At 40.8% G+C, this 16,126-nt stretch overlaps 1 protein-coding gene across 4 annotated transcripts; it reads right to left on the bottom strand.

Annotated features, from left to right (window-relative positions):
- Positions 1-6,327: 6,327 nt before the first annotated feature.
- On the bottom strand, positions 6,328-14,956 carry TAC1 (tachykinin precursor 1). Of its 4 annotated transcripts, XM_043872319.1 has the most exons (7): positions 14,680-14,956; positions 14,142-14,273; positions 13,005-13,101; positions 12,512-12,556; positions 12,013-12,036; positions 10,398-10,451; positions 6,328-6,928 (listed from the first exon to the last, which is right to left on the bottom strand). In XM_043872319.1, the coding sequence occupies exons 2-7, from the start codon at positions 14,262-14,264 to the stop codon at positions 6,879-6,881; spliced, it is 393 nt and encodes a 130-aa protein (XP_043728254.1). In that variant the 5' UTR covers positions 14,265-14,273; positions 14,680-14,956; the 3' UTR covers positions 6,328-6,878. The 4 variants fall into 4 exon arrangements, with proteins under 4 accessions (XP_043728254.1, XP_043728255.1, XP_043728256.1 ...); XM_043872320.1 differs by lacking the exon at positions 12,512-12,556 and having other exon boundaries at positions 14,680-14,906; XM_043872321.1 differs by lacking the exon at positions 10,398-10,451 and having other exon boundaries at positions 14,680-14,886.
- Between the last annotated feature and the right edge of the window lie 1,170 nt (positions 14,957-16,126).

Raw genomic sequence — 16,126 nt, 5'->3', positions numbered from 1 at the left:
CTGTCACTTCCAGAGCGGTTCCCTCTTCTTTGTTTATTTTGGCTTCCTCTGTTTGCAAGTCTCTTCAGTGTGTAAGTTCCACCCTGACACAAGGGGGCAAAGGTGGTCACTTATTTAGGCTCACTTGTTCAGTTGTGTTGTGGGGAGTAAGGGACACTGCAAACAAATATCGCTGGCGTGTGTGGGGAGCGCTCGCAGTGTCTGGGCCACACCGGGTTTGCCCCCACTCACGGTGTGTTTGCTTTCCTGGTCTACACTGCTCAGGCTCCAGGTTGCTCTACAGGGGAACTGTCCAAAGCAGGCCCTGGGTTTTGTGCACTTCCCAGGTCTAAGCCACTCAGGTTCAGGTTCTCAGGTACTCCACAAAGGCACAGACTCAGTTGGGCCTGCATTTTGTGCCCTTCCAGGTTGGAGCAGCTCAGATGTCCAGGTGTTTGGCGAGTGCACTCTCCCCAGGTGGACTGTGTCTTAATCACCTCCGTGGTCCCAGACACTCGGTTTCCTGGGTGCACTGCAAGAGCGCTGTCTCAGATGTGCCGTGTGTCTCCTCTGGGGAGCTGATCTCTGGCTGCAATCCTCCTGGCAGATGTCAACAGTCCAGGATCCCAGGAAGAGTTGGTTAGTAACTGGGAGCCTGCTCACAGTTTGGTGGACGATGCCGTCTCTGGGGCGGAGATTGCCCCTCGCCTTCTGGCTCTGGCTGTCGCCCGCCTGTTTCTCTGCCTCTGGCGGGGAGATGGGCAGGTCTGCAGTTGGCTAACTCTCCTTTGGTATTCACTCAACCCTTTATTCTGTGAGCAGGCCAGGCTGCGCCTTAGGTTAGAGCTTTTCTTGGGAAACTTCTCTCTCTTTTTTTCTCTCTCTCTGGCTATCCTACAATTTGGGTTGCTATCTCACGTTAGCTCCCTCAGACTGTCTTCAGGGCATTCAGGCCTGGTCCTTACCCTAAGCCTGCAACCCATGCCTCCCTGTTCAGTCCCTGCTTGCTGATGGTGGACGCAAGCATTTGGGCTACTTCTCCACTGGGAGTTGTGGTTAGACGCATATTCTGTGTTTTTGTTTTTTTTTTTCCCTCCCAGTTATGTTGCCTTCTCAGATTCCAAAACTCCCCACAGACCTGCTGCCGAGAGGGTTTCCTGGTGTTTGGAAACTTCTCCTCCTTCACGACTCCCTCCCCAGGATGGGTCTCCATCCCTAACTCTTTTGTCTCTCTTTTTGTCTTTTATATTTTGTCTTACCTCCTTTCGAAGAGAATGGGCTGCCTTTCTGGGTGCCTGATGTCCTCCACCAGGGTTCAGAGGTTTTTTGTGGAAGTTGCTCAGCATTTAAATGATCTTTTGATGAATTTGTGGGGGAGAAAGTGGTCTCCCCATCCTATTCCTCCACCACCTTAGCCCAAGGCAACATTCCCACCGTTTTGAGGAGCTGTCAGTTTGAAGTTAATTTCTCTCTTGAGCTTTTAATTTCTTCCCATGCTTTTTGCCCAACAACTATCTTATCAACAACTTAACAAGGATTCCCTATTTTCTGTGTCCTAGCCAACACTTGTTACTTCTTGTCTTTTTGATGATAGCCATTCTAACAGGTATGAGATGATATCTCATTGTGGTTTTGATTTGTATTTCACTGATGATTAGCAATGTTAAGCATCTTTTCATATACCTGTTGACCATTTGTATGATCTGTTCAGAAAAATGTCCATTCAGGTCCTCTGCCTATTTTTAAATCAGATTATTTGTTTTTTGTTTGTTTTTGTTATTGAGTTGTATGAGTTTTTAAAATCTGTTTTAGATACTAACTCCTTATCAGTACATAATTTGAAAATATTTTCTTCCATTTCAAAGGCTACCTTTTCATTTTGTTCATTGTTTCTTTTGCTTCACAGAAATTTTAGTTGTTGATTTTTGCTTTGTTGCTTGTGATTTTGGTATCATATCCCAAAATATTATTGCCAAGACCAACATCAAGGAGATTTTCCCTGTGTTTTCTTCTAGAAGTTTTGTGGTTGAAGGTCTTGCACTTAGTTTTTAATCCATTGCAACTTACTTTTTGTGAGAGGTGAAAGATAGGTGTCCAATTTCATTTTTTTGCATGTGAATATTCAGTTTTCCCAGCACTATTTATTGAAGAGACTATCCTTTCCCCTTTGAGTATTCTTGGCTTCCTTGTCAAATATTAGTTGACTATGTGTGTGGATTTATTTCTGGGCTCTTGATTCTGTTCCTTTGGTCTCTAAATCTTTTTTGTGCCAGTGTCATGTTATTTTGATATTCTGTAGTTTTGTAATATAGTTGGAAACCAGGAAGTGTAATGCCTTCGTTTTTTTCTTCTTTCTCTAGATTTCTTTGGATATTTGGGGTCTTTTGTGGTTCCATACACGTTTCAGGGTTGTTTTCCTATTTCTGTGAAAAATGCCATTGGAATTTTGATAGGGACTGTGTAGATCACTTTGGGTAGTATGGACATTTTAATAATATTAATTATTCTAATCCATGAACACAGAATCTTTCCCCATTTGTGTCTTCTTCAGTTTTTTTCCAGCAATGTCTTATGACTTTCAGTGTTCAGATTTTCACTCACTTGATTAAATTTATTCCTCTTTAATTGTTTTTGACACTATTATAAATAGGATTCTTTTCTTTATTTCATTGTCAGCTAATTAGTTTCCAGTATATAGAACCACAAGATGGCTTTTATATGTTAATTTTGTACTCTGAAAAATTACTGCAGCTTTACTGAACTTGTTTATTAGTTCTAACAGTTTTTTGGTGATGTCTTTAGTGTTAGATAGGTCTTATTAAATGCAGACTCTGAATCCTGTCCTGTGACTAATGCAGCAGTCTAAGTTCCCCATACCTTCTGAGAATCAGAACATTGAACAATTCTCAGGATTGTTCTGACAATAGTTCTGCAAATAGTGGAACTCTGACTGACCTTCATCAATCTAATATGTGAATTCTTTGGGCTATCTGCTCTCCAGCAGAGCAGCCATCTTGAGCCTGTTGTGATGGTTAATAAAGGCTTAAGCTAGTAGCTTTTAGTTGGTTTTTCTTCTTTCACAAATTCATAGTTTGGCTAGATATTATTTTCCTAAAGAATTAGATTTTGTTTTCGGATCTCATGGCACCAGGGTTGCTGATGAAAAGTCCCTTCTGCAGTGCTCATTTCTGGGGTTGACACCTTCTTCTGCAACCTCTGCATTTTCTTGACAGGGCTGTGGCTTCCCTGTGCCTTCTTTTCCAGAAATCTGGTCCTTCTGGACAATTTCTGGGTTCACCAAAAGTCCTTATTGTGTTTTTCACAAATCCCAATGTATTTATTAATTTCTTGTAAAAATGCAGGTATCTTTTAAAAAATGCTTATAATGATTTGGTGTTAAAAGGGGAGGTTTCAGCATGTGCTCAAGTTGAAATAAAATTAATTTTGTTTGTTTCTTTGGATGGAGCCACATGAAGCTGTATCCTTGGGGAGTAGAATTGGTGTTCAGACAAGGACTTTATTTTTACTCTCTTCATTTCTCTATTTGAATTTCTGCTTATGAATTTTCTTTTGATTCAAAATAATGAAGTACTTGGGCTTCCCTGGTGGCTCAAGTGGAAAACAATCTGCCTGCAGTACAGAACACCTGGGTTTGATCCCTGGATTGGGAAGATCCCTGGAGAAGGAAACGGCAACCTGCTCCAATATTCTTGCCTGGAGAATTTCATGGATAGAGAAGCCTAGTGAGCTACAGTCCATGGGATCACAAAGAGTCGGAGAAGCTGAGTGACTTTCACTTTCACTAATGAAGTACTTGGTGTATCGGGCATCTTATCTTCCTTTTCTACCTCCCAGTGTGCTCACCAGCTTTCTCCAGCTGCTATGGTGCCCTATCTGTGCAGCTTTCCAGTGGGCACAGTATGCAGAGTTCCAAAACCTTTGTTTTCCAGGTGGGTTTGCCCAATGGAAGTACCAGGAGCAGATCAGACAGGAAGAGGAGGGTGAGGTTGGGGCACATAGTCACTGATTGCCTCACTCTCTTCTTCCTCACACCCCCACATTGACTATTCTGTGTCTGTTCGTCCTCCTGTGAGGAAAACAGCCACCAGCTGACCCTTGGCGCATAGAGACCCTTACTTCCTCGTCTTGATCCTTTAGGCCCAGGGGTCACAGTGGTTGCAAGGATGCTAGCCTGGAGACCACATTCCATTGCTGCCTTCTCCACATCCTGCCCACACCTTTGTGACTCAGCTTGAGCATCATTTATTTTTACCCTGGATCCTGACCAAAACAGAACCCCCCAAACAAACCTCAAACCACAGCAATAAAGTATTCAGGTAACTTTGCTATACAGCTTGATCCTGTTGCTGTTTTGTAACAGAATAAACATATTTTAGAAAGAATATAGGTGAAGAAAACTCATTTTGGTTGAAGAAAGTATGCCACAGAGGGGAAGTAATAGTAAATATTTCATGAGTACAAACTTCAAGCTGAATCTGTCTCTTTCCTGCTCAGCTGTTGCTAGGTTTCTGGGCCTGGAGGGAGAGCAGGCAGGAGTGCAGACTGTCTGATGGGGGTCTTCACACAGCACCGTGGGATCCTGCTGCTTAGACTTACAGAATCTCAGAGTGAAGGGCTGTGGGGGCTGTCTGGCCCATTGACGCACAGCGCAAAGAGCCACTCAATTTGTGAAGCAGTTCTAGGTTTAACTTGTGTGGTAACTGTTTAGAATCGACCCCCCGTGCTGCTGCTGCTTCCGTGTGTCTACAAAAAGCATTTATTGGCCATAATATAGTGCTAATTTTCTCTCTGGGGATTTTGAAGAATAGCTAATAATGGCAGCAGGTAACTTGCACAGAATGCTCACAGTATGCCGGAGATCATGCTCAAAGCCTGACACGCATCATGTCCCGTGACCCTCCCCTAAAGCCATACGGCCACTGTCTGTGCAGAGTGCAGGATCCTCGTTGGTGGCATCACTAGTCCAGTTTTACTAACAAGGAAAATAAGGCAGAAAGAAGTTAAGGGACTTGCCCCTCATCACACAGCTGTTAAGTAATGGAGTAGTTTGACCCTGAACCCCAGTCTTATCCATTACATGATTCCTTCCTGTTAGAACATCTATGCAAAAATATATACAAACATACAATGCAGAAATACTGCCGTGTGCCTAACAATATACCAGATATGTTGTTCTATGTCACTGAACACACAATAATGCCATTTTAAGTGATGCCATAATTTTCAGTTGTGTCAATATGCCAGTTTGTTTAATCAATCTCATTTAGATATTAATTTGCTCTGCTATTTTGGCCTTGTAATTCCTTTCTAATCCTGACTCCTCTCATATCATAATCTCTTACCTCAACATTTCCTTGAGCTTCATATCCTCAATTGTAAAGTGATGATCATAATATAATCTGTATTATTTAAATATGTAGTAAGCTCAAATACTAAAAAAAAAAAATGTAGTAAGGAAAATCAGTTCATTGGAGTTTTTTTGAACAAATTATTCATTTAAAGATATAAAGGTTAAAATATGCTTTAGCACTCATGTCTCACAAATGGTTTTAACATTGATCAAAAACAGTCACTAGTCCAGAAAAAACTCACAGAATTTTATTTCACTGAGCAATGCTTGTCCTGAGTTATTTTACCACTTGCCAGTATTTAACACAGTGCAATCAGAAAGGCACTTGGCAATCCTTCCCTCAAATATACACACAAGAGCTTTCCTCTGATTGCTCAGTATTTCTGATACATGTACTTCTGCTGGAGTGTTATTGGCACTAGTAATTCACAGGCAGTTCTTAGAAATGTAAGAGAGGGGCTGTATCTATCTTTGTTATGGGGGCGATGCCATATTATCAGCTCCCTATCTTTCTTCATGTTCCAGTGGCCTTTGTGAGAGTTTGGTTTAGTGTATTAATTCTAGTGAGACTCCAACACTGGTGTACTTCTCCCTGGGCTTTAAGGAGGGCTGAAATAGTACTGCGCTGATGTTTTGCTCAACAAGGAAATAATCAGTAAAATGCCTCTTTAAAGTAGATTGTTGCTCTATGTGTAAAAGGGAATCATAAGCACAGGTAAACAGAACTGAGCCTTTACTCTTTGGGTACCAGAATGTAACTGTTTACTCCATGAATGATCCTATGCCAATGACTGAACAACAACAAGTGCATATGTGTGGGAAAGAGAAACTGTGATTACATTTAGTCATTTTCCTTAAGAAAGAGAAATTTAGTAGCTTTATGTTTCATTATTTTAAAGCCAAAACAGGTTGGAACATATCCACTGAAAGAAAGGCTGCCAACTAGACATAAAGATTAATGAAAGAATAAGACCCAATTTAAGATACTTTTTCTTTTATTTAAAATGTTAACCATCACAACACATTGTACAATAAAATAAAGATCTTAGAATCACAGTAAAACTTTTTAAACATCTCTATGTAGTCACAAAACATGAAACATGCTGCAGGGATACAAACACAGTTTGATACCAACTCTCAGCACATTTTCACCATGAAAACAAATGGAGAAGCACAGCCTATATGTGAATTTCGTTTCCTTAGTAGTAGCTGATGTGACTGCTTCCAAGAAACAGAAATGATTCCTTTCTTTGGAGACTATATCTTTGATAGGTTTTTACAACTTCATTGAACACTGTGCTTTGTTGAGAAATTACCACTGATTTCTGCTTCTGACTGAGTTGTCATATTAGAATCACAACATATTTTTTTACAACATATATTGCCACAATATGAAAAATAAATACTTTTTGAGTTTTAAACTCAAACAACAATTATTAAATAAATAATTATTCCTCATAGTGCATGTCTCATTTTACCTTTCCTTGACCACTGACACAAATGAAGCTCAATAAATATGTTAGGTAGTCTATTTACGTCTTCTTTCATAATCCTGCATCACACTCCTTTCATAAGCCACTGAGAACAAAGAGAAGGTAAAGAGTTTGTTAAGAGGGTCACAGACACAGATAAACAAAGTTCAAGGCATAGGAAATTTATTTTAAACTCATTACTTTATCCCTCCATTGAAGTATTTCTAAGAGTCTTATTTGTGCATCTTCTGTTCAGGTCTCAGTCTTTATCCTGATTGACAGTGATCTATCCACAGAATTCTTGGTTATTTTGGTCATCCTTGACTTGATGCCCTCAAAGTGTACTTCCACAATATATTGCAATATTGATTCTCCATAGCTTTCTCAAGCAGTGACAGACACCTTGGTGATTTACAGAAAGGACAGTTCCTAAAGTAAACAGGAATAGTAGGAGGATGAAAGCAAAATGTGGGACTTTTATTCCAGGATATAGTCAACCAACTATATATAGGTCATGGGCCAAATCCAGTCCACCATCTTTTCTTGTCAATAACATTTTATTGGAAGATGGCCACACCCATTCATTTATGCATTGTCTTTGCCTAAGTTAGTTAAGTGTTAGTTGCTCAGTCATGTCTGACTCTTTGTGACCCCATGTACTGTATCCCACTAAGCTCCTCTGCCCATGGAGTTCTCTAGGCAAGAATATTGGAGTGGGTAGCCATTCCCTTCTCCAAGTATCTTTGCCTACTTTAACATTAAAATGGCAGATCTGAGTAGTTGCTCCAGAGACTGCATGGTTCACACAGTCTAAAATATTTACCATCTGACTGTTTACAGAAAAAGTTTGCTGATTTCTGGTATGTGGTGGTGGTGGTTTAGTTGTTAAGTCCTGTCTCATTCTTATGACTTAATGGACTATAGCCTACCAGGCTCCTCTGTCCATGGGATTTCCCCAGCAAGAATACTGGAGTGGGTTGCCATTTCCTTTGCCAGGGGATTTTCCTGACCCAGGGGTAGAACTCATGTTTCCTGCATTGGAGGCAGATTCTTTAGCATTGAGGCACCAGGATAGGGGTACCTAATAGTGTGAAGGTTTCTTCCCGCCCTCTGGATTCCTTCCAATGACAGACTGTCCATGAGACTAAAAACAATCTCATTGTCTGTAAGTAGGGTAATTGTACCATCTAAATACAACATAGTTTAACTTATCTCCTAGCACCCTAAATGGCCTGTGAAAGATTAATCACTATTTCCAAAGGTATTTAACATAGAGCTAGCAAATAATTTAAGTACTTTGACTATCTGGAAAGAAAAAAGCACCAAATTATATTATTATATTAAACATAATTTCAAAGGGGTCTGTAGCCACAAAAGAATAAGGATCAGATCATTGTGATCACAATACTTATGTCCATTTTTCATTATTTTAGCTAATACTTTATACACTTAGATTTACATGATAAATGATTTTTAAAACTACCTCACTTTTAAAAATTCAGTATGCATGTATAAAATACTTGAAATAGAAAGAACTGTGAAAGACATCAGGAATCATAGATGCCACTCTAAGCGATTTTCTCAGTGAGAAGGGTTTGCTGAAAGAGAAGGTAGATAAAGGCTCCAGTGCTGTCGCTTCCCACCTTTACCACCGAGCAGATGCTCCTTGGTGTATAGGATTTACTTAAGTGAGGTCAGCAATAAGCTGAATGTTTTTAATAGTGTACATGTCAAACATGTACAAAGCTGAGAAGCGTTCATAATATAATTCTATTCCTCAGAGAAGGGAGGTGAATGCTAATGTAAACTGACCAAAGACAGACTAGTGATCAAGCCAGAAAACAATGTCTTAATTGGAAGCAAAGTTCTTACGTGGTCCTTGAACCCTCTAAAACCGTAAATATTTGTGTGTATGAACTGATGAGGGTTTCCCTGGGAAGGTAGTTTCTAGGTCTGTCAGATTGTCAAAGGTCTTTGCCATAACAGGGTAAGGATCAGATGGCTGTAGAAGGTCATAGACACTATGATAACCTTGTCTCAACTAATTATATGCCAAGGTACCTGATTGGTTATAGATTACATGTTTGCCCATGTTTTCCTTTGATATTTTCTTAACTAAAATGGAGGAGCAAAGATTTAGTCATAGATTGATTGTGACTCATACAATGATTCTATTTAATACTATCTATAATTACATTACTATTTTAAGTACCTTTAATAGCATCTAATTTGTTCTAAATTGCACATATCTATATTATTTGTAAAGTCAAGCATGTTCTGAAACCTGTATCAGTTCTGAAAATGAAAAGTTGATGACTGGCATGGTTTCAAGAAAACCATAGGTATATAAGGGCTAGTGTACACTTCCTGATACATATAACACCAGTGTGGTTTAAACTTATATTCCATTTCCAAAAGTTGGAAGATAATACATAGCAATAAAACAATTTTAGTGTTTCATTATGTACATTCACAACTTCTTTAAAATTGAGAACCCTCCAAATTACTGAAGTAGTATCTAAATTTAGAAGATAGAGAACCAATATATAGGCTAAAATACCTCATTTTTGCTTGACTTTTTCAGATTAGTTAAGTCAGCACATTTTAGTCATAGATTTTCAGGAAACTGGAAATACTCTAAATGGGTAAGATGGGTGATGATTAATTTCTAATTAATTACATGATTAGTATTTTAATTCTAATTTCACTGAAGGTAAAAAGAGAATTTGAATAGCTTTCCCAAGAAAAATAACCTATGGATTAGCTTAACTGAATGAGCTTAACAGAATATCAGTCTCTAGGAAAATGATATAGGGGTTATTTAACCTTGAAAATACTATGATGAATGAGTTAAGAAATGAGTTTTCAGATCTATACATGTGGCATTTACATACAATATAGAAATTAAAGAAAAGAAAGGAAATATGCAGCCTTTATATCAAGTGAAACAATTGTTCAGAGTTGAACTGTAGCACTCCTTCTCTTTAAGGGTTTTATAGCCAGGACTGATTATAACCCTCTAGGATAATTTGATGGTTTCCCTTTTTAAGGCACTGGAATGGACTATGTTACTCTCCTAGTGTTAAACATTCATCAGGAGGTATAGAGTATGAGCTATTATAATTTCATAAAGAGCAAGTGATTTGTAAAAATGGATTTGTTTTTGTTTATTTCTGTGTTAGAAGACTGTCAGATTTAACCTTTTATAAGACTTTCTAATTAGCTTGGTTTTAATCCCCCCCTCCACCTTCCCCACCCCTCTTAGTTCAGTAAGGTAAAGTGTAGCTTATCGAACAGATATAAGGGAAAGGATATTGGACTAGCTCAAAGATTCAGGTTAGGTAATGATTAAAAGGGGAAGACACTGGGAGTTTGAGAAAGAGACTGATGTGGTATTAGCTCACTCAATCAGCTATAAATCCATTCTTGGATTTATTTATTGCAATTAGATTTTTTCAACGTAAGTACTCATTTTAATTTTATTATTCCTGTTTAATAGTTTGAAAAGAATGCCTTAGAGAAAGTAGAAGTAGATTTAAGATACTGTTTATGTCCAGTCATGGTTTTATACATACCAGAATTTAAAGCTCTTTTGCCCATTAGTCCAACAAAGGAATCTGTTTTATGCCCTGGAAAAATACATTTAGGGGTATTTTAATATGTATATATCTGAGGAAATAAACTGTTATAACTAGTACCAAGAAAAGCAAGCTTCCAAATATATGCCTATATAATAAATGCATAACTATTGCAAGTTTTGGTGAGCCTGAAGAAATAAAGACTCCTAGTAAGTCTTAGTAAGTAAAATAATACAATGAAGGCACTTTTCTCAATTCTATATCTAAATATTAGCAAGTACACTTTATTCATATTCTATTTTATGTGTTTTATGTAATGCTTTAAATATTGTTGCTATTTGAGCAAGCTTTGATTTTCAGGAAGTCAACTTCACATATGTGTGATAGAAATATCCTCATATTACTGAATATATTTCTCAGGAAACTAAAGTTTAGTTAAATCAGAGTCCTATACTTAATAATTATAAATTTCTAAAGGTCATCATTTCTATTTTACTGGATTAAAAAAATATTTCCTTTGGAAAAAGTATGTTTTGAATTAACAGTACATTTATTTTCATCACATAGAATTTTGCTATATATAATTCCTTTGAAGGTAAAATCCTGAGAAAATAAATATGAATAAAATTTATTTATTTTCAAAGATGAAACCTTTGGGAAGGATATTATTTTAACTCTAGTGGTAGAATGTCTCTTGGTTTATACTACATTAGCTTGGTTTATACTAGGTTTATACTACATGGCTATCTTAGTGTGGCCTGCTCTGCCCTCGATGAGCCAGAATCCAAGTTGGATTGGACCTTGGGCTAAGTGAGTGTGATTAAGATGATCCCTGGGACTTTCTGCAACCCTGGTTCCATTAACTAGGAGACTGTGATCTAATGACTGTCAAGTGCCACAATTCTGCCATCTTTGCTGCCATAAGAATGTCTCACTATGCTTGGAAAGACAGGTCTCCCATCCCATCATGGGATCACAAAACTATTGATACATTTCTATCTTTACTTTAGTACGGATTCTCTACTCAGACATTCACTTCATCTTAACTGACTGCTGGATTACACTAATAAATTATGTCAACGTGGAATCCAACATACTAAAATGAACTCAGAGGTGCCTGTAAATGCTTCAATTTTTGTTTTTGCTTTTGTTTTTGCAGTGGAAGTGGCAGGGTGAAAATGAGGGAAGAGGAATGTGTGATGGATTTTTACCCCTAGGATTGAGATTCTTACCTAAAACTAACAATTTATATGAATTAAAGGATTCCTCTTTCCTTCCCTTTTTTTCCCTCCTGTTTTCTTTCTTTAGCAATTTAAAATAACAACAAATATTTATTATCTCAGTTTCTGTGGGTCAGGAATTCAACAACAGTTTAGCTGGGAGCTAAAGGATTTTTAATATAATGCATCTTTATGGTAGGTATGATATGTTTAAACAACAGAACTTTAAACAATTATGTTCTGGATGTAATATGAGTCTCCTCGAGTCTTAAATCATGTTAATTAAAAAGATCAAGTCCTACATTACAACAGAAAATTAGATATTATATAAAATGGAATTCAATATAATTTATATTTGCATTTGATAAATGTCAAAATAATTTGGAACTTACTTTTGTGAGAAAGCTGGCCATGTCCTATAGAAAGAAAAATAAAATTAGCAAACAATATATTTGTTTAAAAGGAGCTACATTTTTAAAAAGAATTATAAAGCAAATTGATTTTTAAAATAATGCAACATTTCTCATTCACGTACTATCCTGAGGAATATAGCAGAACCATAAATGCTAGCCAAATTATTAATAATAAAAGCAATGTTTTAGCAAAAGGAATGGTTTCAATTGGTTTACATGGGCCACAGATTCAAACTGAGGTCTGTGAGACTTCTGAGGTCTGCTAATAACTGCCTGGGCATACCACGTCTCTTGTTTTCTTATGAGAGACATGTATTCATGGTCCATCACCTCTGATTCTCAGGAGAGAGAGAGCAGATACATCTCTTCAGTTCAACAGGCATTATCAAGAATCTGTATTTGAGTCCACAAAAGGCTTTCTTCCTTTTCACACATGTGCATTCACAATAGTAAAAAAAAGATTTGTAGAAATGTTTACCATAAAGGGCCTTTAACAGGGCCACTTGCTTTTCAATTGAGGAATCTGACAAGAGACAAATTGACGTTAACCACACATTCCACTGATGGTGTGATGAATTCAAGGAAATTCCTTTTCTATTAGAAGACACTGGCAGCTGAATCTCCTCCAACCCCAGTGATCTATAGTCAGTTTCCACCAGCACTGAGAACCTACTGAGTACCCTGAGTCTTCCTGTTGCTTGCCAGTTTGGATCCTTGGGCAAGGAAGCACTTAGCTAAGGCTGCTTCCGGTTCTTGGTGGTTCAGATGCACCTCCCTCCCTCCGTGGGCACCTGTGCATCAGTGCGGTGAGGGCGAACGTCGCGCCACAGGAGATATACCCCTTTGAGAGTGGAACTCTCTGCTCATAGAGCAAGAGAGACGGGGTGCTCTGAGCACGAGCTAAGAGATGTGGGGGGGAGTGTATGTGTGTGGGTTGCCCAGAGAGGCAGAGAGGGACAAGCCCATCTCACCAGCATCCCGTTTGCCCATCAATCCAAAGAACTGTTGAGGCTTGGGTCTCCGGGCGATTCTCTGCAGAAGATGCTCAAAAGGTTCGGGCATTTCCTCCTAGAGGAAAAACACACGGACTAACGGGCTTGAAGGCAACCAGTTCGAGGCACTGGGAATCCGGAGTGCGTTCCAGCCTTGGGCAAACCCTGGCGGTGGGCAGGCCAGGAGTAGAGAACCAGCTCCGAGGAGAGAGGAAGCCGAGCTTCCTCAAGCCTGGGCGCTCCCTCTCCCCACTCCTCCCCTCCCAGGCGGTGTCCTGCACCTCCGCCTCGCGCTAGCCCAGCCTTGCCATTAGCCGGACGCGCATTGCCTCCACGCCCCGCTTTCGGTTCTTTGCTCCCAGCACCGGGACCCTCACTCAGCTGCCGCTCAGCTACCGGACTTTGTCTCATCTCAAGCGCTGGCTTCGGCGACCTATCAACGCCCTAAATGCACACAGGTGTGTGTGGCGGGGGAGGGGAGAGACTGGCCGGGGGTGGTAGGTAAGGGGACAGCGCTTTACAGGCGACTAGCAGTTGAGTGATCCTCACTGTTCCTGCTGCATGTGGGTCCCTCGCGCAAACAGCCTGCGAGCAATCTAAAGGAAAACTTGCGGCTGTGTCTTCAGGTCAGTAAAATAAAAGTCAGGGCCGGAAGTTAGCTTCCCACCCACCTGCGCCTCTCCAGGCCCCCAGCAACTGGCCACTTGCCCCTGCTTTTGCCTGCGTCGGACGCGCTCTCCTCTGTCCCTGCCCAGCGTTTCCAAACGGCAGGCCCCTGCAGCGGGACTAGTCCCCGAAATCCGCGTTACCAGGGGATGAAACCTTGTGAGGTTTCCAGTCTTGTGAGGATCCCGGGATCCTTAGGGAGGGTATTATTCCTCCAGAGAGTTCCGGAGACCCGACGATGCAGAGGAAACTTGGTTCTTGGTTGCGGGACCCAGGGGAATGACGTTCCTTTACAAGCCCTCGCAGCGCGCCCCACTGCCCCTGGTTGTGATCTCGGCGCCCGCTAGGGTAACTAGGGTGCTGTCGCTGGGGGTGATGGTGGGATGGTGGTAAGTGACAGCTCCTAAACCCGTGAGGAAGGGCGCAGGCCAACTAGGGACCGGGTCTCACCTTGATCTGGTCGCTGTCGGACCAGTCGGACCAATAATTGAGATCATCGTTGGCTCCGATTTCTTCTGCAGATAGTTGAGTGGAGACGAGAAAAATCACTGCCAAGGCCACGAGGATTTTCATGTTGGATTTCTGGGAAGGGTAGGGAGAAGAGGCAGAGGAGGAAAAAAAAAAAAAGAATTTTTGATCCCATGACAGAACTCAGGGCCGATTCAAACAAGACAAGCCGCCTAAAGGGCTAAAGTCCTGCATGTGCACGTTAGGAAAGAAAATCAAGCCCTAAAATCTCAAATTCCCTCTTCCTAGACCCCAAATCCCCAGCTTCCAACCACCAAGCCAAACCTTCAAGCCAGTAGGCTCTGCGGGTGGAAGACAAGGAGGGACAAAACACTTGGGATACCCGTTTCCTCGCAGACCCCCGGTGGTCCCCGGGCTGTTTCCCGGCTGTCCGCAGAAGCCGCCCATCCAGCCCTGCTAGACGCCGCCTCGGAGCGGTGCGCGGGGCGGAAAGCGCGCACTATAGCGCGCGGGCACTTACCGCGGCTGACCCGCCCGCGGGGTTCCTCTGCCGGTCTGAGCACTCGCGGGGCGCTGCGCACTCTCGGTTGCAGCAACGATGGAGGAGGTCAGCAGCGCGCTCTTTTGCCGGCTGGCTGCCGCGCGGTATTTATCACAGGCTCGCCGAGTCTCGGGACCCACGTGACACGCTCCCCACGCGACTTTCTGCTCAATATTTAATTAACCGCCTCCTCTCCTTTCGCTTGCGTCTGATTGAGAGTTTCCGAGACGGTAATCCGTCGGTGCGCATAACATCTGGACCCAATTGGGTTCGAAATGACGCAATTATAGGAATATCGAGTTCTTGCCATCCAATACGCAGCGGCCTGTCTTCTTCCGTCTGCATATCTGACGCCCCCTCCCCTCTTTCTTCGGATCGAGGATCCATGACACCTGAGCTTACTCATCAAAGCAAAGTGACTCATTCCTCGGACTTAGGAAACTTTTTCGTGCCTTGGGAGGATAAGTTGCACTTCTAAGGATGGCCAAATAGCTTCAGATGTTAAAATATTGTCGGAAATCAGGCTAAGAAAGGAGAACTTCAAATGGGGGGGGGCGCGTTTTCCCCCTATTTCCTTCTGCAGAGTATCTTAAGTGTTTCTGAGATACAGCATCTTTCTGTGAGCAGAACAACCTTCTCTCAAATCAACTAGAATACTGGCGTTTTTTTTTCAGTAATACAAAGAGACTTTCCAGTCCCATAGGATTTCAAAGGATGAAAGCAGATTTATTTTACGTTTTGGAGACGGGGGCATTTAAACGTGGCATTGAACGAGGAGCTTTCCTATCAGTGCCGTTTTAGGATCACTTTTGTTCCAAGCTAGCTATAGTTACCTGCGAGAAACCCCTAAGAGATGTACAGGCTCCTTTCTGTTTGTCACTAAAGGTCTCTTAAGATCCTTCATAGATTTCTCGTGTGTGTAATAAGTGTAGTGAAGATGTTAATTGGACAGTCGTTTTCAATACAAGGCTATTAGGCAAATAGCTTCTGTACAGATATCGCAGGTTTTCATGGGCCCATTGTTTGCCTTGTAGACTAAATGACTGTTGTATCTGAGGTGGTGCTGTCTTCTCCCCTTTCCTTAGTAAATACTATGTTTTCCAGTTGATTCTGATGTTCTTAGTATAGTGCATAAAGGAAATAATTTATTGCAACTGACTTAAAGTCACAAGTTTTTCTCTAATATTTGTTGTTCTTTCTTAAGTAACCCTGATGTTTGAATTTTTCTGTGTCTATGTCATTTCTTTATGCCTAGCCTTACAACAGGAGGCATTCTATTCTTTCTCTTTATAATTTTTTATATGGAAAATTATAAACTTGTACAAAAGTAGAGAATCATCCACTTGAAACAATTTGCAAGTTTCACTTTGTGATTCCCCACAACTCAGATTATTTCAAAGCAAATCTCAGACATAATTTCAACTCT

The sequence above is a fragment of the Cervus elaphus genome, chromosome 18 (genome assembly GCF_910594005.1).
Source record: "Cervus elaphus chromosome 18, mCerEla1.1, whole genome shotgun sequence".
Classification (NCBI taxonomy): Eukaryota; Metazoa; Chordata; class Mammalia; order Artiodactyla; family Cervidae; genus Cervus; species Cervus elaphus.
Note: the sequence above shows the minus strand (reverse complement) of the source record. Positions and strands in the feature narration are given on the sequence as shown.

Coding starts and splice junctions, on each gene's coding strand:
- TAC1 (XM_043872319.1), bottom strand. CDS start 14,264: ATGAAAATCCTCGTGGCCTTGGCAGTGATTTTTCTCGTCTCCACTCAA. Junction 12,037..12,511: donor CCTGTTAAAGGCCCTTTATG/GTAAACATTTCT, acceptor TTCTTTCTATAG/GACATGGCCAGCTTTCTCAC. Junction 6,929..10,397: donor CAAAAGAGCTTTAAATTCTG/GTATGTATAAAA, acceptor CTTTGTTCTCAG/TGGCTTATGAAAGGAGTGTG.